The sequence below is a fragment of the Corvus brachyrhynchos genome, unplaced genomic scaffold (assembly GCF_000691975.1).
Source record: "Corvus brachyrhynchos isolate BGI_N302 unplaced genomic scaffold, ASM69197v1 scaffold479, whole genome shotgun sequence".
NCBI classification, from domain to species: domain Eukaryota; kingdom Metazoa; phylum Chordata; class Aves; order Passeriformes; family Corvidae; genus Corvus; species Corvus brachyrhynchos.
The window spans coordinates 755,105-779,007 of record NW_008240089.1 but is presented as its reverse complement, the minus strand read 5'-3'; the positions used below and the strand labels follow the sequence as shown (position 1 = coordinate 779,007).

General features: G+C 54.9%; 1 protein-coding gene across 1 annotated transcript in view; it reads left to right on the top strand.

The window, feature by feature from the left end:
• WNT3 (Wnt family member 3) overlaps positions 1 to 23,903 on the top strand; it is a 43,422-nt gene that overhangs the window by 11,439 nt on the left and 8,080 nt on the right. The window contains exon 2 of the mRNA XM_008641656.2: positions 20,898 to 21,139. Coding sequence (XP_008639878.1) covers positions 20,898 to 21,139 — 242 coding nt within the window. The remainder of the gene's footprint in view (positions 1 to 20,897; positions 21,140 to 23,903) is intronic.

Sequence of the window (23,903 nt, the reverse complement as noted above, 5' to 3'; positions counted from 1 at the left end):
GCACAAAGGAAGCCACAGAAGACAGGAGTGGATGGCACTCAGTGGATGATAAAATTAATTGCAAATGGCCATGAAATAATGCAAATTGGGAAAGGGCCCCCAAATCTGCACAGCACCGATACAGGTCAGGTTTTCTGTTAGGGCCACTTTGACAGACATTGTTATGGAATGGTCTCTGCAGTCGGTGCTCCAGTGCTCACTAATCCAGAAGTGAAGCTGTCCAAAATCTACAGGAATTCACTTCGCTGTTCCTCCTCTTGCCCAGATTTTTGGGGCCGTGTTGGTTGATGGGTGATAGGAAAGGCCTCTTAGGAGCTGTTGTTGGATTTGCTCTCAGAACAGAAAATACCAACATGACAATATTTCAGTCATTATTTATCTCATTATTGCACCCCAGGCTCTGTTTGCAGCCTGATCTTTGCATTTCCTATAAAATGAGGAAAGCACACCAAAAACCCAGCAAGGGACTGGAAGGGCTGAATTCCTTCAGGTGAGGACACAATATTTGGATTTGCTGCTTGGACAGAGGCAGTTCCAGGTGAATACAAAACAGATCCTGCAGATCACAAATGATGGCAAGAGTGTGGTGAGGAACAGGAGTTCATTGCTCAGCCAGAAGAACCTGCTGTGGGTCAGGTCAGGCGGGCACCCAAGCCCCACACAGGGGCTGCTTTTCCCTGCCAGGGGGATGGGGAAAAGAATCAGAAGGGTGGAAGTGTAAAAACTCATGGCTTGAGCTGAAGGCAGTTTAATAGGGAAAGAAAAGCTGCTGCACACACAAGCAAAGCCAAGTGAGGAGCTCCTTTAGTCCTTCCCATCCCAGGCAGGGGTTCAGCCTCCTCCAGAGCTCCATCACCCATGGGGGTTACCTGGGAAGGCAAATTCCACAACTCCAAACATCCCCCCCCTCCTCCTTCTTCCCCAGATTTTTGGTTAGATGGAAATTTATCACCCAGGAGCCTCTTTAGCACGAGTCACCTCCCCTGGTGATGGTCCCAAATATTCCCCTCCCCTCCAACATCCAGCCCAGCACATGGATCGAGGTGCCCAGAGGAGCTGTGCTCCAGGACCAACCCCTTCTGCAGTGTCTCAAACCCCTCGGATGCTGCTGGTATCCCTTTCCCATTTGGAGGGTGTAAAGCACATTTCTCACACCTTGTCCTGTCTGGACTGGCCCAAAAGCCACCATTTCATTTATTCAAAGACTTATTGTTGCTGCCTGGTGAAATTATTGGACCTCTGGGATTAAAATTAACTGAGACAAGTGTGTAATTAGATTGTGGGACGTGTTCCCGGGAAGGCCTGTGGGGGTACACAAACCCTGGCCTGGGAAAATCCCTCAGCATCACTTCACTCGCAGTCCTAAAGCACAACAGTCCAGAGCCAGCCTTCAGCTCAGGCCAGCCCACATCCCATCCCTGCTGGGACCTGTGTGAACTGGGCAGAGCCAACTTTTACCCGTGCCTTGCTCCTCGTGGTGCTTCCCAACAGAGCTGAGATTCCCTGGGAAGGAGGCAGAGCACCAGCTGCACTGAGCACCAGCTCTCTGCTTTGGAGCAGAGCCAGTGGCACACGGTTCAGTCTTTCCTGCAATATTCATGGCAGGTTGTGCCTCACACCTTTCCAGAGCCCAGAACCCTCCACTCCAAGTGCTCTGCTCTCCATGGAAAGAGAATAGCATTACCCAGGACTAAAGCAGCCTCACTTCTCACCACAAGAAACCACCAGGACTAATTCTAGATCTGATTTCCACATGATTCAATTTGGTTTTTCCATGTTGGATCTGACACAAGACATTTTAAGATCCAGTTCCTCCAGCTGAGACAGAACCGGTGCCTCCGTCTCAGCCACAGTGCCCAGGATGGGCAGCCCAGCTGACCACTGCCCCCAGTGACCACTGACCCTCTGTCCCCTCCTAGGCCAGGGCTCCTCCTTCCTGGGGTAACCTCAGGCTGTTTGTAGGAGCAGAACCAGCCTGGGGGCTTCAGTCCTGGGCTTAGGGCGCAGGGAAGGACTCTCCAAAGAGAGGCAGCCCAGGCATCCCCCTTAGATCCCACCCCGAACTGTGGGACAGCTGAGTGGATGTGGTAATTCCCCTCCACGGGGTGTTTTCCGTGACATCTGAGCATTGGGAAGCCTCTTTCCAGTGCCAAAGGCTGTGATTCACCGTGGGTGATTTCCAGGCAGTTGGCACCAAGCGCTTCTTGAGGCCACCCACCACCACGGCCTCCCCAAAGGGACTCCCCAGACTGGAGGCATGTGGAGAGGGCTTGGCTGACCAGTGGGAGATGTCCAGCACCGTCACTGGCCTGAGTGGAGATGTGTCCCTTCCTTCCCTGGATTTCTGTGATGCTCTTTCTGGTCCGAGTGTCCTGTCCCCTTGTCCCTGGCAGGACACATTTCCCTCCCCCGGTGGCCGCTTTGGGGCAGGAGGCAGGAAAGGAGGGTGAGTCGTGGTGGGAAAGGCTGGCAGGCTGGGCTGGCAGTGGCAGGAGAGGGGACAGCAGCCCTGGGAGGTGGCATGGCCTCACAGCCGGTGCACACACAGAGGGTCAGCCCTGCCAGGACCTGGGGCACACACAGAGGGACAGCCCTGCCAGGACCTGGGGCACACACAGAGGGTCAGCCCTGCCAGGACCCAAACAAATCCCAGCGTCTCTCTTTGGAGGAAAGGTTTTACAGCGCTGAAAATCTCGCTGTGTTTATTGCGGCCACAGCCTGGAAGCCTACATTTGCATATGCAAATCATATGCGTTTATGTAAATTCGGGGTCGAATAATATTATCACCGCCCCCGCAGAATAGATCCTCTCCCATGGCAAATCAGTTGATTGTGCTTCCCGAGCTGAGAGCGGCACCGCTTTGAGCAGGCGCTGCCGAACCAACATTTCTCTCTGGTGCAGGGAACAATGCGGGAGCCGGCTCCGGGCACAGCCCGTCCCTTGTCAGCGGCTCCATTGGGCTGTGGCGAGCAGCAGCCCCGGGCCAGCGCTGCCTCCCTGCCCCCATCCTGCCGGCCCTCCTGGCACATCACCCCGAGCCCAGCCGCGGGCCGTGCCAGACAAAGCGCTGGCAGCAGATGCCAAAATCACTTTCAAGCCCATGACAGAGCCCTGAGTCACCCGAAGCGGAGCAGCGCGCCCAGAATGGGCTCGCCTTACAAAAGTGCTGTTGCTGCAGCAACACTAATCCACCCGCCGGTGGGCAGAGGGATGGAGAATGCGAGGGATGCAGCCCGCAGTGCTCAGGCAGGGCGGATCGCTCTCGTCTGCGGGGATCTGCGTGCCCTGCCCCGGGGCCCTTTGTGGTGGGGCCTCCTCAGGCAAAGGGGTTCCGTGCTAGAGCTTGGGGCAGCTCTGACTGACCCCGAACTGCCACAAACTGGGCAGGAAGGGGATTTGACAGAGCTCCCGTTGCTGTCTGGGCCGACTTCTGACTTCTCCACACGGCCACTTGAGGCCTCAAAATCTCAGCTGGGCTGTTCTTCACACCCAGTCTGACCTGAGGAGCATTTGGGCCCCAATTCCTCCCCAGCAATCACTCATGTCACCACCAGGCTCCAATGCCATCGGCACTGCAGCACTGACCCCTCTCTGTCACCCTCCTGTCCTGCCCCACTCCAGGGAATCACAGAATGTCCTGAGCTGGAAGGGACACCCAGGATCATCCAGTGCCACCCCTGGCCCTGCACAGACACCCAACAATCCCACCCTGGGCATCCCTGGGAGCCGTGTCCAAACGCTCCTGGAGCTCCGTGGGGCTGGTTGGTAACAGAAGGGCAGAGGCGAGGGTGACACGAGGAGGGGTGGTTGAGATTACAGCATGAGGCGAGAGGGTTGCAATGAGCAACAGAACAAAGTGGAGCAGAAAAATCCAGGGGTGGGAGATTTATGGAGAAAGAAATTTGTGACTGAGCAAAGGGGCCGTGAATGGTTTTGGGGTGAGACTTTCTCCCATCAGAAAGATAATGGCTTTTAGAGTGGGATTTTTGACAAGTGATGTTTGGTGTTAGAACCCAAATTGCAAATGAGAGGCTTTCGGGGCCAGGTGTTAAAAAAGCAGGAGATTGGGAAGTTTGAGATTTGGGATCATTCCCATCTCAGTGTTGACCGGGGAGGACACAAGAGAGAAAGAGGAGAAAGGAGAGATGGGGAGGGGAGGAAGAGGAGCTGCCCGAGCACTGACACAGGCTCCGGACAGAGTCATGGGAATTCCAGCTCCCAGCTGTCCCAGGAGGCTCAACCAGGCAGAAAGATTGGAGTGTTTTCAACCCTTGTCTTTTTGACAGTGGCACTGAACCCACCTAGGACATCCCTTTTCTCTCTCCACTCTTCCCACCACCACCCTGCCACGTGTCTCCATCCTCTCCTCCTAACGTGATGGATCCCAGAATGGTATCATCAGATCTGTCCTAAAAGCCCCACAGAAATGCTTTGGGTCCTTCAGCATCAAATCCACGGGGTGTTGCCAAAGAACTGAATTTTAATCACAGAATCAAGGGACAGTCGGGGTTGGAAGTGACATCTGGAGATCATGGAGCTCAACCCCACTCAAAGCAGGGACAGACAGAGCAGGGTGCCCGGGGCTGGGTCCAGCTGGGTTTTATTGCCAAGGATGGAATCTCCACAGGCTCTCGAGGTCACCTGTTCTGTGATCCTCACAGTGAAGAGTTTTCACACGCTCGGAGAGAATTCCATGGTTTTCAGTTTGTTCTCATTGTCCCTTGTCCTGTCAGAGGAGTTTGGCTGCAGCTTCTCCACCCTCCCCACCAGTTATTTCCACACACTGACAAGGTCTCTCCATGGGTTTCTTTTCTCCTGGCTGCACAGTCCCAGCTCTCCCAGCCTCTTGTATGTCTCAAACCCCAAAACACCTTTGCTCCTCCACCATCTGTGCAGGGGTGGAGCCTCTCACAGCCCCACAGGCCACTGGAGTGATAATTTCAATGCTCTTTAGGGCTCTTACCTGGCCCCACAATACCCAGGACTGCAAGGCAGGGCTAAATGCTCACCTGGTGCACTCCTTCAGCTCCACTCTCTCCAGTCTCATCCTCTGAATCTGCTCCTGTCCAAGAAGAAAAGCCCCCAGAAGGGTAAACCCCACTGCATTTACCTGCGCAGTTCACCTGCACCGGTGTTTGGGTGTGCAGAGAAGGAGGTGCTGGGGGGACTGAGGGTGGTACCACTGCCAGTGAGACCCAGCCCATCCCTGGGGACTCTGTTCCCTGAGCATCCTCATTTCTGTTAGAATCAAACCCCAGCACAGGCCATGACATCCAAAACTTCCAAAACAGCTCCTCTGGAACGTTCTGGGAATGCCAGGCAGGTTCCAGGCTCTCACAGGCACTGCTGTGGGTGAGGGCCATGTTCCTGTGCCAGCTTGTGGGAGAAACATCCCTGTGGCTTTTCCTGTTTCCCTGTTCAAAAGGTGATGCAGCTCCATGGTTGGTGCTTGCAGCCTCATCCCGCTCCGGTGGGGATGCACAGTCAGGAAGTGCCATCGGGGACAATGAAACACCCAGTGCCCAGCCCACATGTCCAGAGTGCAGTGCAAGAACCCCCTCAGAGGGAACAGGTGGAACAGGGCACTGGATCGTGTCCTGAAAGTGCCAATTTTCTCCATTTGTTACAAGGGGAGCCAGGGAGATGAGCTCAGGGGGAGGTGACCAGAACGGGGACACCCAAAGGGGAGTTCCCTGAGCCCCTTCCAGTGCCAGTGAGGCACTGATGTGGGTGGGTGACCTCCAGGCTCAAGTATTTCCCATGGAAAAATGGGAAGTGACCTCCTGAATGTGCCTGTGCTCTGCTGGCTGGAGGAGGAGCCAGCACACCCAGGGAGCAGAGTCTGCAGTAAAGCCTCCACCTCTGAGCACACAGCCCCACTCTGGGCCGCTGCTCACTGAAATGTGGTGGCACACAGCAATGATTTAGGTTGACAGGATCATCTGCTGCTCTCTTACCACGAGGAGCAGCCCCCTGACCACTGTGGTGGCCTCCACTGGACTCGCACCTCTATGTCCATGTCTTGCCCATCCTAGGGAGCCCCAAACAGGACATGGGATTCCACCTGTGGTCTCACAAGTGCCAAGTAGAGGGGGAAAATCACACCCCTTGATTTTCCAATCCTGCCAATGCAGCCTCAGGATGCAGTTGGCCTTTTCTTCCTGCATGGACACAACAGATTCCTGTTCCAGCTGTTGCCCATCAGGATCCTCAGGTCCTTTTCTGCAAAGTGAGCCAGGCCCCAGCCTGTCCTGCAGCATGGGGCTGTCCCAGCCCCGGCTCAAGGCCTTGATTTTGCTTTTCTTGAGGTTCATGGGGTTCATGGAGGGCCAGGCTGGATGGGACTTGGAGCCACCTGGTCCAGTGGAAGGTGTCCCTGCCCGTGTCAGGGGGCAGAACAAGATGATCTCAACAGTCCTTTCCAACCCAGGCCAGTCTGTGGTTCCATGATCCTCATTCTGCCTCTAAAGCGAGCTGCTGGCAGGGAGGGGAGGGGATTATCTCCTAATTACACTGTGATTGAAATTCCTGTGCTCAACTCATTTACCAACCAGCCAATATCTTGATCTTCCTTCTGTCTCTTCCTTCTGTGCTCCACGCAAGCCTCTGAATTTCATTATTTCTTTAACTGTCAGGACTTTGAGACCCAACTTCATTTTCCAGCCACAACCAGACCACCTCTTGTGCTCCTTGGTGCCAGGTCCCTGCAAGAAGCAGCACACTCTTGAGAAACTGGGGTGATGTTGGCCACTGAGTCACTCTGTGTGACTGGAGAAAGACTTTTCTTTGTGCAACAAGGAACATTCCTGAGGATCTGGCATTTATTTTCTTTTAGTTAAGGCTCTCCTCATGCAAAAAAAAAAAAAAAAAAAAGCCACAGGGATTTAGCACAGGTTCCCTGCCAAGGGTGTAATTTTGTCCCAGTCCTTTCTCGATTGTTGTGCCCAGAGATCTCCATCTGCCTGTGAGCAATGAGTGTCAGCTTCTCTGACAGGAGAAAAAATACAAAAAATCCATGGATCCTCCTCAGATCTACACCAGAGCAGGGCTGTGCTGAGTTCCAGCACACACAGATGCCTGGACAGCTCTGACAGGAGCCAAGGCCATTCTCAGCCAGCACTCCTGGCTCCTCACGGGCTGTGTGAAACAAAAGGAGACAACCAAGGTCCTGATCTGAGACACCGAACCTCCTCAAAGGGCTTTGCCCAGCTGGGAAAAATCTGAAAGCAGGAGGGCAAGCAGAGTGTGCAGGGCAAGCTCCAGCTGGCATGGAGTGACAGGACAGGGGAACGGCTTGATCGGATTTTGGGAAGGAATTGTTCCCTGTGAGGGCGAGCAGGCCCTGGCACAGGGTGCCCAGAGCAGCTGTGGCTGCCCCTGGATCCCTGGCACTGTCCCAGGCAAGGCTGGACATTGGGGCTTGGAGCAGCCTGGGACAGTGGGAGGTGTCCCTGCCCATGGCAGGAGTGGGATGAGATGATCTTTAATGTTCCTTTCCAGCCCAAACCATCCTGTGATTCCATGATTCTCTAAAACAGCTCTGGGAAGGCCAAACCAGGGTTGTGTCTGCAGAGCAAATTCCTCTGGTAGGGATGGGGAACCGAGGGAGGCGAAGGGTGGGCAGGAACCCTGTGAAAGATCAAAAAATGACCCAGGTTTGGCCCAGGGACACTGAACTTGGAGTTCTGAGGATGACACTGGCCCACTCTGATGTACAGGAGGGCTCTGGGCCCTGGGGCAGAATTTGTTTCTGCTCCTGAGCCATCGGGACTCAAAACCCAGGAGAGACTGAAAAAGGTGCCAAGAAGATGGACAGGGCAGGGTAGAGGAGGGGACCAGCCCCACCTGGGGGGGTTGGAGCAGCTCCCAGGGTTTTGGTGTTTGCAGACTCTGGATGTTTCTGCAGTGTGAGCTGCAGACAGAGCACGTGGGAAATGTTTAAAGCTGATTTCTTTACAAAGCTTGTTTGGGTCACAAAGGAGCAGAGAGAGCAGTAGGGGAAAAAAATCAGCAGGAGACAGAGGAACTTTCCCCAGTGCCTGTGGGTTCAAGGAACACTGCAGCACCATGAGCCATTGCACAGGAGGGGTCAGCACAGCCCATCTGGGAACCCTCTGTCTGTCCTCCATCCCTGCACGAGGGGCCTGGGATCCCTGTGTGCTCTGCAGTCACCACGGTGTTGTTTGAAATTGCTGAGCTGCCTTAGGCTCATCAAGAGCAGAACTGCTGTGCCCTGCCATGGGCCCCACCTGGAGACCTCGGGCATTTCACCAAATGCTGCTGGAGGGCTTCAGCCTTGGTTAGAGAATATTGGTATGTTCAGGAATATTGATAATATTGATCCTCCCCTACACAACAGCTGGATCCCAGCTCCTGTGCCATCCTCCCCTGCTGCCTCTGCCAGTGCAGCACAACACCCTCTGAGTGGGCTCTCCCTCCTCATGGGCCCAGGGGACAGGAAAAAACTCCTCCTTGCAAAGCCAGGCAGGGCTGTGTGAGCACCGAGTGCAATCCCTTCACCCCACGGGTGAGGAATTCATTTGTCCTGCCTCAAACAGCTCTTTTCAGAAAGGCACAGGCTGGATTTGAAGACACTCAGTGTTAGAGGATCTGCAACAAGTGTTGGGCATTGGTCCTTTGCTTTGAGATTTGAGGCTTTGCACTCCACTGCTCCGAATTCCCACTCACAGCCATTGTCCTGCCCTCTTCTGCTGGACAGAAAGTCTTAATCTTCCCCTTCTTCTCACTGTAACTAAATAATCTCTCAGAAGTCTTTCCAATAGACTGATCAAACTGTCAGCATAAGCCACTGCCTCGGCTCGCTGCTATTGCTCCTTTGTCCCCTTCCCATGTTTAACATCCCATTTACAACAAGGAGGAGGCTTAAACCACTCCAGTTCCTGCAGCATCCCGAGCTCCTGCCTGGGTGAGACAGCGCAGCCTCAGCCAGAGCTCCATGAGGGAAACAGAAGGACAGAACCGTCCTGAACACGTCCATGAGGGAAGCTGTGGGCAAACCCCAGGGCTGAGTAACCCCATTTCATAAACACCACGCTGTCCTCCTGCCCCTTGGATGTCTCACTTGCCTTTGCTGGATGTGAAGGGGTGGCTGCGTTCTCCTGGAGATGGGTGGCGGGGACTCAACCTGCACCAGCTCCAGGGCTGTGACACGTCCTGTGTGCTCTGAGAGGTGACATTGTCCTGGCTGCTCTCAGAGGTGACATTTGTGCCCAGGCTGTGACGCTGCAGCCCTGAGAGGCTGCGCTCACACCCTCAGACACCTCAGCAGGGTGCTCTGGTGAGGTGGCCCCAGCTCTGTCAGCGTTTCCTGGGCTTTGCTCAGTGCCAGGGGGTCACAGTGGCTTTTTCTGGCTGGCAGCTCATCTCGGAGCTGGTCACTTCCCCCTCAGCTCATCCTGCCCCTGTGCTGGGGGAGAAGAGAGGTCCTGCCCTGGCCTGGGGGAGCCCAGACCACATGTACACCAGCAGGAGAGCATTCCTGAAGGACTTCATCCTCTGGCACCCTCCATTCCTCTTGCCCTTTCCATAGGGATTTCTGAGCTTCCCATGTCCCAAGCACAGTTCCAGTACCAAGAGATGAACTCTGCAGTTCAGGTGCCCTCTGGGGGTTTTACATTTCTTCAGCCAAACTCAGCTGATTTGCACCCAGAAGGGATTTGATGCAGCAAGGTCAGGGTAACAATTCACCCTCTCAGGAGGGCTCACTGCTGCAGCTCCAGCTCTCCTCCCTTTGGTTCTCCCTGCCAAGCATTCCCCACCCACTCGCTGGAGTCAGGAACGGCACCTGGGTGCTCCATCCCTGGAAGTGTTCAAGGTCGGGCTGGATGGGGCCCTGGGTGACCAGGTCTGATGGGTGACATCCCTTCCCATGGCAGGAGGTGGGAACCAGATGATCTTTAAGGTGCCTTCCAAGCCAAACCATCCTGTGCTTCTGGGACCTCCTTGAATCAAAGGAAAAATCCCTTTGACTTCCCAAATCATCAGAACTCTGACTCAGCAACCCCAAGCCCAGAGTCAGAGGCAGGGGAACGCGTGGCTCTTGTGAGACAGCCTCTTTTATTTTCATTTATTGCAGCCCAGCTTCCCCCTGCACCGCAAAACCACACAATAATGTGTGAGATGTGGATGATGGGTGATGGGTGGGGGTTCACTCACAGGAGAGCAGCTCATGCCATGTCTACAGGGCAAAAGGAGGTAAGGGAAAAAATGGAATAAAACAACAAGATTTGTTTCAGTTCACGTGGCAAAAATCTCACCACAGATGTTCTGGGGGTCAGTCCTTGGTCATCCTTCACCCAGTAAGGCCCATGGGCACTGCACTGTCCAGGACTCGAGGGCAGGTTCAGCTGACCTAATCTGAGAAGTCCTTCCCTAATTCTCTGTGGGGTCAGAGGAGCTTTTCTGGAAGGTGACACCTCCCTCTGCAATAACTCTGCAGGGAGCAGATTACCTGAGCCCCCTCGCTGCCTCCTTCTCTCCACCAGTGGCTCGGGAACTTTCTCTGGGTTACAGCACCTGGAGTTTAATGCAGAGAAATGAACCCTGTCCCAGTGACAGGAGGACAGGAGCTCCCTTCAGCTCAGTGTCAGCTTGGGAGGAAAGAAAATCTGTGCTCTCTGAAACCGTGATGCACCCAACACGTCCTGGCACCCATTTCACCCCCCAGACAAACCTTCACCCGACAAAGACTCTTCTGCACCTGTTTGCACTGGCAATATTTGCATTTCCCTAAAATCTTCCACGTCAAAGAACTTCAGCTCCTCTGGTGGCACCGATCCCTCCCAGGGCCCGCAGACCTCGCTGTCCCTGCCAGGCAGGAGCAGCACTCAAACAGCAGCACTGGAATTCAGCCACACTCAGGTTAATTGAACCATTTGGCCGTTTCCGAGCTGGGTGTGGGTTTTCCATGGTCCTGAAGGAAGGAAGATGCTTCTCACAGGTGACAGGAGCCAGCTGCAGCCCCTCGGAGCACACCAGGTGTGAACCTGTCTCTGCAGGCAGGCCAGAGTGGGGATCCTCAGTGTCCAACAGCAGCAGCCCCTGAGCGAGTGACCCTGGGGCTGTCGTCTCCGGGCTGGAATGCAGTTTGCTCCTTGCCTTGGCAGAGACCAGGGGGCACAGCAGGTGCTGACCCACGGATTGTGCCAGGATTGTCTCAGAGTCATCCCCCAGCTCCTGTCTGTCTCTGCTGAGGGACAGGCGCTGCAGCCTCCACCCTTCTCCGCCTCCTCCTCAGTGCCAGGATGCCAGAGGTGACAGTCGTGCCACCAAGGGTCAGGTGCTGCTCCTTCTGCCCTAAAATCAGAGCCCATTACCCCAAGTGACAGCAGTGCTGGTGGGAAGGGATCCTTAGGGTCTGTAGTCCAACCTCCCCTGGGGCAGAGACATCCCCAGCACCATCCCAGGGCAGCAGGGGCTGTGTCCAAGCTAAACTCCAATGGATGAGCCCCCCCTGCTTTGCTGGGCACCTGGAAAGGGAATTTTTCCTAATGCCCAACCTAAATTTCCAGGCTGCACTTCCAGTTGTTTCCCCTGTCATCTGGCACTCCTGGGAAGAGTTTGGCTCCACCACAGCTGGAACTGCCCCACAAGTGGCTGTGGGCTGTTGTTGGACCCCCTCAGCCTCCTTTCCTGCCCACTGACCCAGCCCAGCCCCTCCTCCTCTCCTGGGACCCCTCAGCCACCCAACCCCGAGCACAGCTCTTGGATAATGTCCCCTTCCTACACATCCCTCTGGATGCAGCATTCCCCATGACATCCCTGGATGCCCTGACCCCACACTGACCCAGCCCCATGAGGTGATGTTGGGAGGCTTCAAACTGATCTGGGTTCAAACTTGGCACCTCCAGCCCCTTCACTCATAGGAGCTGTGAGTGAAGGTTGTGAGAGGAAACAAATGAGCCCCCCAAAATTCACATAATTTGATCAAAGATGTAGGAAAGCTGTCAGTGGGGCAGGGCTGGGGCTGTCAGTGGGGCTGGGTTGGGGAGAGGCTGAGGAGGCTGCAGTGAGCCGTGCTCAGCACAGCCAGGTGGAGGGGGCACTTCCTGGGCAGCATCACACTGGCATGGAAAGCTGCTGGGTTTGGATTTGTGTGGATCAGGAATGGCTGTGGGACCAGAAACAGCAGCACGTGTGCGGGGTTTAACCCTGCGAGAGCAGAGTCATTTTCACCACAGTGATGAACACGCTCCTTGCAGCCCCACACCTTCACCTCCTTTCCTGCATTTGCTCTTCTTCTAAACCCCAAAACTCCTCGAGCCTTTGAGGGAGAGCTCAGCCTCTCTCTGCTCAGGTGGATTTTAGGCACTGCCTGCTCTGGGACACAGCAGAGGGGGATCCCAGGGTGCTGAGCTCCGAGAATTCAGGGATCCCTTCCTGCCTCTTTCTGAGCACAGGGATTCCCACAGCACTTTCTGCTCTGCCCAGACCCCAGGGAATGGTTCTCCAAATCCAGGAGCCACACAGGCCACTGCTCGCCAAGGGCCAGCCCCAGATTTGGGGGTGATCTCGATGGAGATTCTGGAGTTAGTTCTTCTTACAGAAGATGGGTCCTGAACCTGAGAGAGGGAATGTGAGTGTGAACAGGAACCCTCATCCCACAGGCAGAGCAGACCAGCCTTCAGTGGGGAAAACCCCTGGCTCCCAAAGCCTCCGTGCTTGGCAGCAACTTCAGGAGACTGCCCTGCCCCAGAATTACTGTCCCACCCCAGGACATCTCCCTTGTCTGCCTGTCCTTGGCACAGGTGGGATTCAGCCAGGCTGCACTCACCTCTCACGTGCCCTGAGCTCATCCCAACCCAAATGTGCTCGGTGCTGGAGGGTCCTGGGGCTGCTCAACATGAGACTCAGTCCAGCAGATGGATTTGGGGGGGTTTTAGCACCCTCCTACCATGTGAGCAGCAGTGATTATCAGCAGCACTCAGGCCTTGGAGGTGGCAAAAGTGACACCAATTATTGGGCAGGTCACTGGGAGACTGAAAAAAACACATTTGGGGTTTGGACACAAAAATCTGCCCCAACCATCCACATGTGACTCCACTTTCAGTTGAGAAACCACCTGATGATACAAGCCCTGAACAAATGTTTGGGGTTTGAGTGATGCCTCTCCCCTGTGCCCCTCTTTGCCCCTAAGTTTCATTAAATCTGAAGGATCTGGGGGCATTTTCAAAGGGAACCAGGGAAACCCCATCCCACTGACAGCAGTGAGTTCTTCTAGAGGGCAGGAAGGAGATAAAGCACAACCAGGATGCTCCTCTTTAGCAGGATGAGCTGTCCTTATGCGTGTCCTTCAGCAATTTTTGTAAAGATTGATAGAGCAGAATGAGACATAAAATGATGTTAATATTCCCTGAGTGCAAACACTCACACTGAGCAGGGCAGCCTCCTCCCAACACTCACCTTGATGCTTCCATGAGCCTCACCCTGGATTTTCCCTGTTCTGGCTTTCCCTTTCTGCTGGATCACTGCACCCCTGAACCTCCTTCCCAGTCAGTCTCCCTGGGATTAGACCCTCAGAGTGAGCATAATCCATCCCTTGCCAGTCTGTCTACAGGGAGAGCCTCTTCCTGCCTCCCTCCACCCCTCCTTCCAATCCTCCATCCCTCCATCCCTTGTTGTCACTTCAGCTCCCTGTGGCAGTGTCTCTGCAGGACTCACACCCTGTGCCAGTGCCCAGACAGCAACAACCTGGGATGGGGTTTGTTGACCCACCAGGGAACAGGAGGGGGGTCCCCACCTCGGGGACATCAGGGGAGGTTGGTCTCTGCTCCCCGAGGGTGGCCTGGACAGTCCTGGCCTCGGCCCCAGCGACGGAGCTGTGGGACCGTGAGCACTCCCCAGCTCAGGGCCTCTGGGACAGCCTCACTCCTTGATTTTTTCCAGCAGATCTGAGCAGACAATTCAGTGGGAGCTTTCCAGAAGGCCCCACAGCACCGTGGGGAGCTGCAAACGCCCCAGCTGAGGGTGGCAGGGCAACCTGCCTGCCCCGACTCGGCCCCTCTGCAGTGGGCCCGGCACCGAGCCCCCGCAGCCAGGCACACCCTGGGGCTGATCCCAGAGATCCCACACCCCAGCTCCCTTTGCTGCCCTCCCCAGTCCTGATCTCTTCTTATCTGCTTGCCCTGCCAGGCTCAGGTGACCTTGAGGCAATTTTTGTGACACTGGCATTGCTCACAAACCCCCTTTTCCCACCCATTACACACAGCTCCCCTTCCCAAGATGTGGTGGTCACTCCCAGCACCCAGCCCAGGCTGCAGAGTGAGTTTGTCCTCCTCTGTCCCCAGCAGCAGACCCCAGGGCTGGGCTGGTGTCCTGCAGCCCAGGCTCTCCCAGCTCCAGCTGCCCACGGAACATCAGCAGGTGACGAGTCACTGCTGCCTCTCTGGGACCTGACAGTTCTCCAGCACCCAAACCCCCACCTCTGGCAGAAGACATTTCATTGTTTGACACCATTCCCAGGCCAGCCGGTGGGTGGGGAGGATGGGAAGCAGTCACAGCCAGCCCAGGAGAGCCCGGCGTGGATCAGCTGCGGCACCAACTCGCTCACGTCCTGCAGGATCCGCAGAGAGCTCCTAAAAATTCCTTCCTGAGTGACACAGTCCTGCACTGCCCCAATCTGAGAGCCCCTGACCCAGTGCCCCTCCCCAGGGGTTCCTCTGGTCGTGCTCCATCCCATGGTAGAGTGGCTTTGCTGCTCTTTGTGCCTCTGCACCTGCAGTGCAGGGGGGGACAGGTGACAGGGACAGAGATGCTCCCTCAGGAACAGGCAGAGCATTTGGGACGCTGCCAACATGAAAAGAATCTTGGTTTTACTAAGAACTGCGTGCAGATAAGGGGCTCTGCCTTGGTGCAGATTTAGCCTGGGCTGTGTTTCAGTCGCTGTTCAACATCACTGTTGATTGGAGACTGAAATAAAACAGCACCAGCCCCTGCCTCTAATTCCTCAGGCCTGGAGCTGCCTCTCTTCAGCTCTCCTTTGTAACATTCATTTTTTAGCAACTCCTGGGCCATCATCACTCTGCTACCTCAGAGCAAAAGCACCAGAGGGGCATCAGTAGCACCCCTCCCTCCTCTGGGACCGCAGGCAGGGCACGAATGTCCGGCCCTCGTGTTCTGCTCAGGGCGTCATCGCATCAAGTGCTTGCTCCTTGTTTCCTTCTGGAAATAACCAACATTCCTCTGCAAATGGAGCAAGGTTGCCAAATTTCTGACACAGCTGGTGCTGTGTGTCCCTGAACAACACGGGCCAACCATCCCTGGTCGTGGCAGGATCCTGGGAATGTCCCCCTGTGGCACTGGAGAGGCACCACCATGTGCAGGGACAATAAACCAAAACCATCCAGGACCCAGAGGAATTTAAATACCCTGAGCTGAGAGAGTTCTCAGAGTGATGACTGAACTACTTCCAAGCAGCCACAGGTTTGGGAGTGATTTCTAGATGGACTTTTGCCTTTTAAAAGGATTCTGCCCCTTATGGTGACAACATTAAGGGAGAATTTTAATGGGACAGAATCTGGCCTTGTGGGTGCTGAATGTTGTTCAGATCATACAATTCACAGACACTCTTAACGAGGTCATTTTCAAACACAGCAGCTGCAGAAAGAGCTCTCTGGCTCAAGGGGTCACACTGGAGTGTAAAATCTATGGAGACCTTCCAGGACAGTTAAACATCAAAACCCCACATCCCATTCCTGCCCTGGGGCTTACCCTTGGCTGGGGCATCGGCCTCCAATGCTCGGGCAGCTGAACCTCCTTTTAAAAAATGCATTTCCAGTCTGTTTTATTGCCCCCCAAGGACTGCAGGGTTGGGTGGGGAGTCTGTGGTGACACAAGTGCCACCTCTATGGAAAAGCTCAAACCTCCAGACACGCTCAGAGGGTGATTCCTGAGTGAAAAGCTGGTTTCCAGTCCCTCTCCTCATTGGAATTCTGTCATGTTTTGTCTGTTCTCCACATTCAGTCAGGACCTGGCATTTCCCCACTCAGATGTGAGCATGCTTTGACTTGCAAAACTTTTCCTGCTGCTGCTCTTGATCTTTGGGCAAACCCAAGAGTTTGTGTGTTCCTCTGCTCACGAAGGGCTGCACTCAGCACAGTGCCAGAGCTAAAACCGGTGAATATTACAGCAGCTGTGAGACAGAGAAAGAGCCTGGATGGAAACTGCTGCTCCCACCACGGTGTCCCCAGGCCAGCACTGCCAGGAGGCACCAGTGCCACTGCTTGAAGCACAAACATTGACCAGAATTGGAAAACACCAAATACATCTCAAACTGTACAATAAAAGCCCCTCCAGGCAGAGACAGGTTTTCCCAAAGGCAGCAGGTGGCAAATAAGGTCCCAGCTGTGAGCAGGTTTTTTTCCTGCTGGTTCCCAACTTTCCCAGTGCTTTATAAGAAGCTCAGGGATCAATCTGAGGCATTGATCAATGTTAGGGAGCCAAGCAGGACAATGTTTGCCTTGTAACTTTGTGCTCCAGGGACCTGAGCTGCTGTGGGAGGAAACACCTCCTGTCCAGAGCAGCTGTGGCTGCCCTGGATCCCTGGCAGTGTCCAAGGCCAGGCTGGACGGGACTTGGAGCACCCTGGGATAGTGGGAGGTATCCCTGCCCACAGCAGGGGGTGGAGCTGGATGGGCTTTAAGGTCCCTCCAGCCCAAACCATGCTGGGATTCTGTGATCGTGGTTTCCAAGAGCTTCACTGGAGTTCCTGGGAGCCCTGGAGGAGCTGCTGGCTGTGGCTCTGGGAGAAGTGAGGAAGAGCAGGAGCCACCATGACCAGCAGCATCCTCTCTGCAACACTTGGCCGTGAATCTCCAAGTGTGCTGGAGGCTCTGGCAAGGAAAATGTAAAATCATTCTAACACCTTTGTCAGGGCAGGTGGCACAGAGGGGCCCAGGATCCCTGTAGCTTGTTTGCTTTTACGTGGGAGATCCCTCAGGAGTGGCAAGGGAGAGCTGCAGTGCAGGGAGTGCTCCATGGGATGGGATGTGCCCTTGGTGACAGAGCCCGGCAGCCCAGAGCCTTCCTGCGACAGGGCTGGGGCTATCCTGCTGTGGGGAGGTTCTTCAAATTCATCTGCTTCCAGCTGCTGGGTTCAGAGCCAGAAAACCTTCCCAGAGCAGCACATCCCAGAAAGGTTCTCCCTGCATTTCGAGTAAAAGCTGCAGCACCGAGCTCAGGTGCTGTCCCACGCTGGAGCTCACGGAGGCTGTTCCACACTCCTCACACAAATGTCAATATTGTCCAGGGCTGAGCACATTCCTGTCCATCTCCAGGACTCCAAGAGCTCCCAGGGCTCATTAAAGACAGCAGCAGGTTATGGGGTTGCAGAAGAAAGAGAAGGGGTGACCCCACCGGGATGCAGGGCTCCCTCCTGGCCCTCATCTTTTGTCCTGGAACTGGAGTGTGAAGCTCGTGTGAGCACACCCCGAGGGCCAGCCCTCACCACGCCCTGCACACACAGCAGAGACCGGACACACACCTTCCCAAGGAGCTGCTGTCCTGGAGGGCAGCGGCCGAGCAGGGCATCACCCCAGGGGGGTTTGGAGCCCTGCTCCATGCAGGAGCAGCTCACCAGGGTTTGTCTTTGGCCGGTAAATCCCAGCCCGTGGCACACAGCGAGTCCAGTCCTGAGTGCCCTGAGCACTGCAGCCTCCAGGGAGGGAGGAAGAAATGTCCCAGAACCTTTTGAGCTCCCTGGCAGGAAACCTGCCCTAAATGCTGCTTTTCACACGTCCAGGAACAGTTCTGATCTGGCCAAATCCTGCTGTTTCCACACACTGCTGCGTCCAATCCCTCTGGGTACAAGGTGGCCAAATGGAAGATGAGTTTCTGGCCAGCTCTGCAGGGAGGATAAAGATGGGCGTGGGCACAGCTCCTTCCACGCTGAGGAACAGGAGACAGAGTGACCTCTGCAAGGATGGAAGGATGCACCCACAAGCAGCCACGGACAGAGGAGCTGCACGAGACCATCACTGCCAGGGCTTCGAGAGCTCATCCCAGACCATGGGAGCCACAGAGAGTCGCTCACAGCTGCTGGAGCCACGGCCCTGCTGGGTCTGGCACCATCGGGGGGAACGAGAGGAGTCCCTGGCCTGAGAGAGTGTCAGGACTCCTGAGAGACTTTCGGGATCAAGCAGAGGAAGAGCAAAGGGATTTCCCGTGCGACTGCCACAGGCTCTCCTGCTCCTCGTGCTGTGCCCTGCTCTCCCACACACACGAAGCCAACCCTTCTGTGCACATCTGTCCCCTCACACGATGGGAGCCAGAGCAATGTGGGCTCAGGCAGCCAGGACGGGCACTGAGAGCAAGAGAGAGAAGCGTGGGCTCTATCACCCCTGCAGGTGCCAGCCTTGGAGTTGTGGTTTTGCCTTAAAAATTGTCCTTGTCCTCCCTCTCTCTCAAATTCACCCTGTGACACTTCCTCCCCTGATGTGTTTCCTTCATCCCCATGAACTCTCGTGATTGAGATTTAACTCCTGTGATTGAGATTTTAGATTGAACATCGTGTGTAAGACACAAGATTTGGGATCCCAGATCTGGATTTCAAAGAGGTTTGGTTTCATCTTCACATCTCAGCCACTCTACAGGGAAACCACTGGCCCATGGGACCCCTCAGCCTCAGCTCCTGCCCCCTGTGTCTTCCCAGCGCTCCTGGGGAGATCCGGATGATGGGACAGGAGGAATGAAGTTTTTATGACTGTCTAAGTTGCAGTGGGGAGATCACAGGTTCACTGACATGAGAAGGGAAATGAAAATGAGGTGCTGGCTGGAGAGGAGGTGCTGCCTGTTCCCTGCATCACTGGGGGCAGAGGCTGTTCTTGGAGCTCACCACCCATCCCAGCAGCGCTGAGCTCCCCATCCCGTGGGACTGGGAGGAGCTGGAAGCGCAGAGCAGCTCTGGGAGCCAGTCCCAGTGCACTGCTCGTTGTGCTGCTGCCTCCCAGCCACATCTGGCTGCCCCTCTGTGACCCATCAAGGGTGGGAGATTTGGAGCCCAAACATTGCCTGAAGCCTCAGGCAGGTGCTCCAGAGGGCAGAGAGGGGCAGGAGAAACAGGGAGCAGGAACTGTGGCAGAAGACAGCACTGGGGCAGGAGTGGGAGTCAGGTCCTCTCATCCAGCAGATACATTTCTGCTGAGCAGGCACCCTGGGATTCCCTTTACATCCTTAAAACCGTTAGTGGGTAATTAAATCAACCAGCTGGTGCCAGCTCAGCACCCAGCCTGAGACTCCAGGCTGGAAGAGCAGCTCGGGGTAAGGACAGTCCCCCACAAAGCCATGGCCTCTGTCCTTGGAGGAGTTCAAATTGTGGAAGGACAAGGCCCTGAGAAACCAAATGTAACCTGGAAACTGGCCCTGCTCTGAGCCCTCCTGAGGGCTCTCCCAGCCTGGAAACGACAAATGATTGTTTTATTCCCACACAGTCTCCAGGTGCTTGAGGGAGAAACAGAAATGCAGTGGCAGGAGTGGTTGGTACCACAGGTGGTTGGGATGTGCTGCAATGGACAGACAGGAATGTGATAAACTCCAACCAAGGGGAAAAACCACCCGGGGAAGAAACAACCCTGGGCACCTGTGAAGGCCGGGGGCAAAGCAGCAAAGAGTGTGGAGCAAGACCTGGGCGTGCTGCTGGACCAAAACCTGAGTGTGGAGCAGCCGTGGGACACAGAGTGACCAGGGCTGCCCGAGGGACAGCAGGGAGGGAGGAGATCCTTCTCCACTGCTGGGGCCTCAGCTCAACTCCTCTCTCCACCTGTGGACTCGCAGTACAAGAGAAACTGAATCAAAGGATCACAGAATCTCCTGAGTTGGAAGGGACCCAACAAGGATCATCCAGGCCAGCTCCTGGCCCTGCTCATGACACCCCAACAATCCCACCATGGGCCTGAGAGTGGATTAAGTCCCAACTCTTTCTTACGTGCCCCCAGTGGTACCTGCAGTGTGAGGTCTGTGCTCTGAGTTCATGATGGTCACTCTGGCACGGAACTGCTGCTCACACGTCTGAGCCCCCTCTGCAGGGGCAGCTCTGGCTGGGCTGGAGCCTGGGCCAGGCTGTCCCTGCTCCTGTGCAATGTGTCTCAGGGTCTCAGGTGTCTCAGTGCTTCTTTAAGCTCTGTGTCTTCACCCTTCAGTGACAATTTCTGGCCAAATAAGCAGTTTGACCCACTGTTCCCACGATTTGATGCTGGGCAGCTCCTCGGAGCAGTAGAAAGGATCCTCTCAAACCTGTCTTGCACCTTTCCCAGCCCAGAGCTGCTCCTTGAGCCTGGTGCCCATCCAGGTGGAACTGTGGTGGTTCAGTCTCTGCCGGAGCCACCTGCACAGGTGTCCAGCCAGCCTGGGACAGTGGCACTGACACACCTGACCCCAAAGCAGCCCCTTCCCAGGAATGCTGATCCCTCTGCTGATGAACTTGGCATCGGACAGGGCACTTTCCACCTTGGCCACAGTTCAGGAGCTCTCACATCAGTTCTCCTGACAGCTGAGAGATCCCAGGGTGCTCCCCAGCCTCCAGGTGTTGCTGCCCTGGATCCAGCCCCTGGCAGGTCCTGTCAGATCCTCCAGCCCCTTGGGGAGGTCTCAGGAGCTTTGGAGTACCCGGATTGGCTCCATGCAGAGCTGAGTCCCTCTGTGCCCCCAAAGGCCCGGGATGTCCCCAGGTGTGAAAGTCCTCACACCAGAGCTACCAGCAGCACTTCTCTTGTTCTCTTAGGAAATCCCTCGGTGTCAGAACTTTGCCCCCCTGAACTCTCAGCTCACCAAACTCCCCCTGGGGATGGTGGGGGCAGGGTTGGGGTCATTGGTGGCACCAGGACCAGGCATGGTCAGCATGAGGGTGTTCCCCAGCCCTGACGCTGTGCCCTGTCCCCTGCAGGTCCCTCGCCCTGGGTCAGCAGTACAGCTCCCTGGGGTCCCAGCCCATCCTCTGCGGCTCCATCCCCGGCCTCGTCCCGAAGCAGCTCCGCTTCTGCCGCAACTACATCGAGATCATGCCCAGCGTGGCCGAGGGGGTGAAGTTGGGCATCCAGGAGTGCCAGCACCAGTTCCGGGGCCGCCGCTGGAACTGCACCACCATCGACGACAGCCTGGCCATCTTCGGGCCCGTCCTGGACAAAGGTAACCCCTGGGGGCAGCTGGGCTGGGGGGCAGAGCTGGCACAGCTCCACGGGGCTCTGGATACACCAGGACTGTCCCGCTGGGAGCACGTCAGGAAAAGGGTCTGATGTCCCAGCTTTCAACCCTGATTTCTCCAATTGCTTTTTTTCCCAAGTTTTTGGTGTGTTCCATCACAAGGAGTAACGAGGGAAGGGTCTGTTCCCATGCCAGGAGCTCAGAAGGGCCAGGGAGGATATAAAGTACAGGAGGGGGAAGGTTTAGCCCCAAGCACACTCACATGTTCTGGAATCATGGGCTCCACCTCCCTTCCAAACAACTGGGGCCAGCAGACCCGTGGGAAAAGCCAAGGAGGGGGGACCTGGCTGAGTTCTTTGGGATCAAGGCAGGGCCACTGAAGCACAAGCTGCCAACCCCAGGAGGTCCCTGGGCTCAAGTTTCCCCACCAGTGAGGAACCATGGTTGAAATCCATGGTCCTGATCAGGCTTAGTTGGGATTTCAATGAGTCTTTTCACAAATGAGCCCAAAAAGCAGGGCACAAAGAGAGATTATAAATTCATTTTCCTTCTCCTCTCTCCAAACTCCTCTCCATCCCCTGCTCCTGGAAAGCTGCCTTTCCAGACCCACTGGCACGGATCAGGCACACTGGAATGTTGATGAGGCACCATAAAGTTGGGATTCCCTGTGAGTTGTGGGGCATTACACTGGAAAAAGGGAGAAAGGGCCCCAAAACACCGTGGAGGGAGGTGCTGGAGGGGCAAATCATAGAATCACAGAACACCTTGAGCTGGAAGGGACCCACAGGGATCATGGATTCCAGCCCCAGGCACAGACACCCCCAACAACCCCACCCTGGGCATCCCTGGCAGCGCTGTCCCAGCGCTCCTGCAGCTCTGGCAGCCTCGGGGCCGGGACCATTCCCTGGGGAGCCTGGGCAGTGCCCAGCACCCTCTGGGGAAGAACCTTTCCTTGAGATCCAGCCTAACCCTCCCCTGACGCAGCTCCTTGATAACCTGTCCCACACCTCAGATGTCCCAGACCCCAGATTAAAAGGGATTCCCACGAAACTGAACTTAATGGTGGATTAAAAACTCCCAGTGGATAAAAATCTCCGGTTTCTCCATCCTGTCCCGTGGATTCTGTTCACTCTGTGCCACGTTTAGCACAAGGGACAGCCACAGGTAATATCTTGGTTTCACAGCTTCATAAACACAACCAAAAACATTTCCCCCTCATCCTCCTGGGTGTTGACATCACTGGGTCCCTGCAGCCCAAAGTCTCTTTATTGAACAGAAATTATTGTTTCCAGTGATGCTTTGGAAATGGGAATTTTATGGTGCAGACTTCAAGAAACTGGAGAAATTGGGGTGAGAGCAGGACTTTGGACTATTTCCCAACAGTCCCCTGGGGAGGGCAGGGCTTCTGGTGAATTTTTCTTACACAGCTGCAATATTCTGCAGAGAAGCAGTTCATGAAACCATTTTTTCCAGGTTTCAGCCTCCCAGTAAGGGTTGGTATCATTTCAGATCCCCGAAATGTCAGGCGAATATTTCAGTGAAAATCATTCCTTTGTGTTAACGTGGGATTCTTTGCAGGAACCAGGATTGTAAAGTCTTATTAGAGCACTAATAGGGACCATGAGATTCATTTCCCCTCTGTTTTGTCAGGGTGTATTTTGGGGTAACTGCTGTATTTGCCACCAAATAACTTGTCAGCAGGGCTCAACACACTCTAATTTGCTGCCTAATAAAAGCCTGTCCTAAATTTCAGCACTTAAAAGATCAGAAAGTTTAAAGTTTCTTTAAAAACTATTATTAAAAATCTGTCATAAAAATTCTAAACACGTTATGAAAGAACTGTTCAAGCATTGAGCCACTGAAAATCTCTCACCACCATTTCTGTCAGCGGGAAAGCACTTAAAGATTGGATTTGAACCATCCTCCCTGTAATGAGCAAACTGAACTTTGAATTTATGGAGAATATTTTAAGATTCTTTCGGCTGCAGGGACTCGAGCAAAGCCTCGTGTGTGGACTTGCCTCAGCATCTCCACGCACCCCGAGCTGACAAGGTAAAATATCACCCAGAGCTCTGAAACTCTTCTGACAGATGGAGAAAAAGGAGTGAGCACGTTGGAGATTCAGCTTTGCCAGTGCCACTGTGACGCATCTCCAGACAGCACTGCCAGGCTCCCAGAGTGAATTTATCCTGGTGTCTCACTAACCTGAAAGTGGAGCAGTTAAAAATAAACAGCATCATCTGCAAAGAAGGACACATCAGAGCCCAGCCCCTCTGATCGTGGGTATTATTCACATTTTTGAACTGTGCTCGTGTCTTTTCCCTGCTGCCTTCAAAATTAACGAGTGGATTCAGGATAGGACTGGTGTCAATGTGTGGCACTGAGTAACACAGGGAACCTTTGAGATTCCTGGAGTTTGCAGCAGAAAAGTCTCAGAGCAAACCAGAACCTTTCCTGCCACAGCTTCCTCGGCTGAGGGAAGAGATAACGTTGGTGATAAAGCTGAGAGATCCTGTCAGCTGTGAGGGGTCTGGGACCAGCCCTGCTCATCACTCACAAGGGTTGCTGGACACTCCTGGGCCTTCAGAGGATCATGGAATAGTTTGAGGTGGAAGGGACCTTTTAAAGATCATCTTGTTCAACTCAGCATCTTCCTTAGATGCAGCAACAAGAGTCACAGACTGGTTTGGGCTGGAGGGACCTTAAAGACCCTCCAGTGCCACCCCCGCCACGGGCCGGGACACCCCCC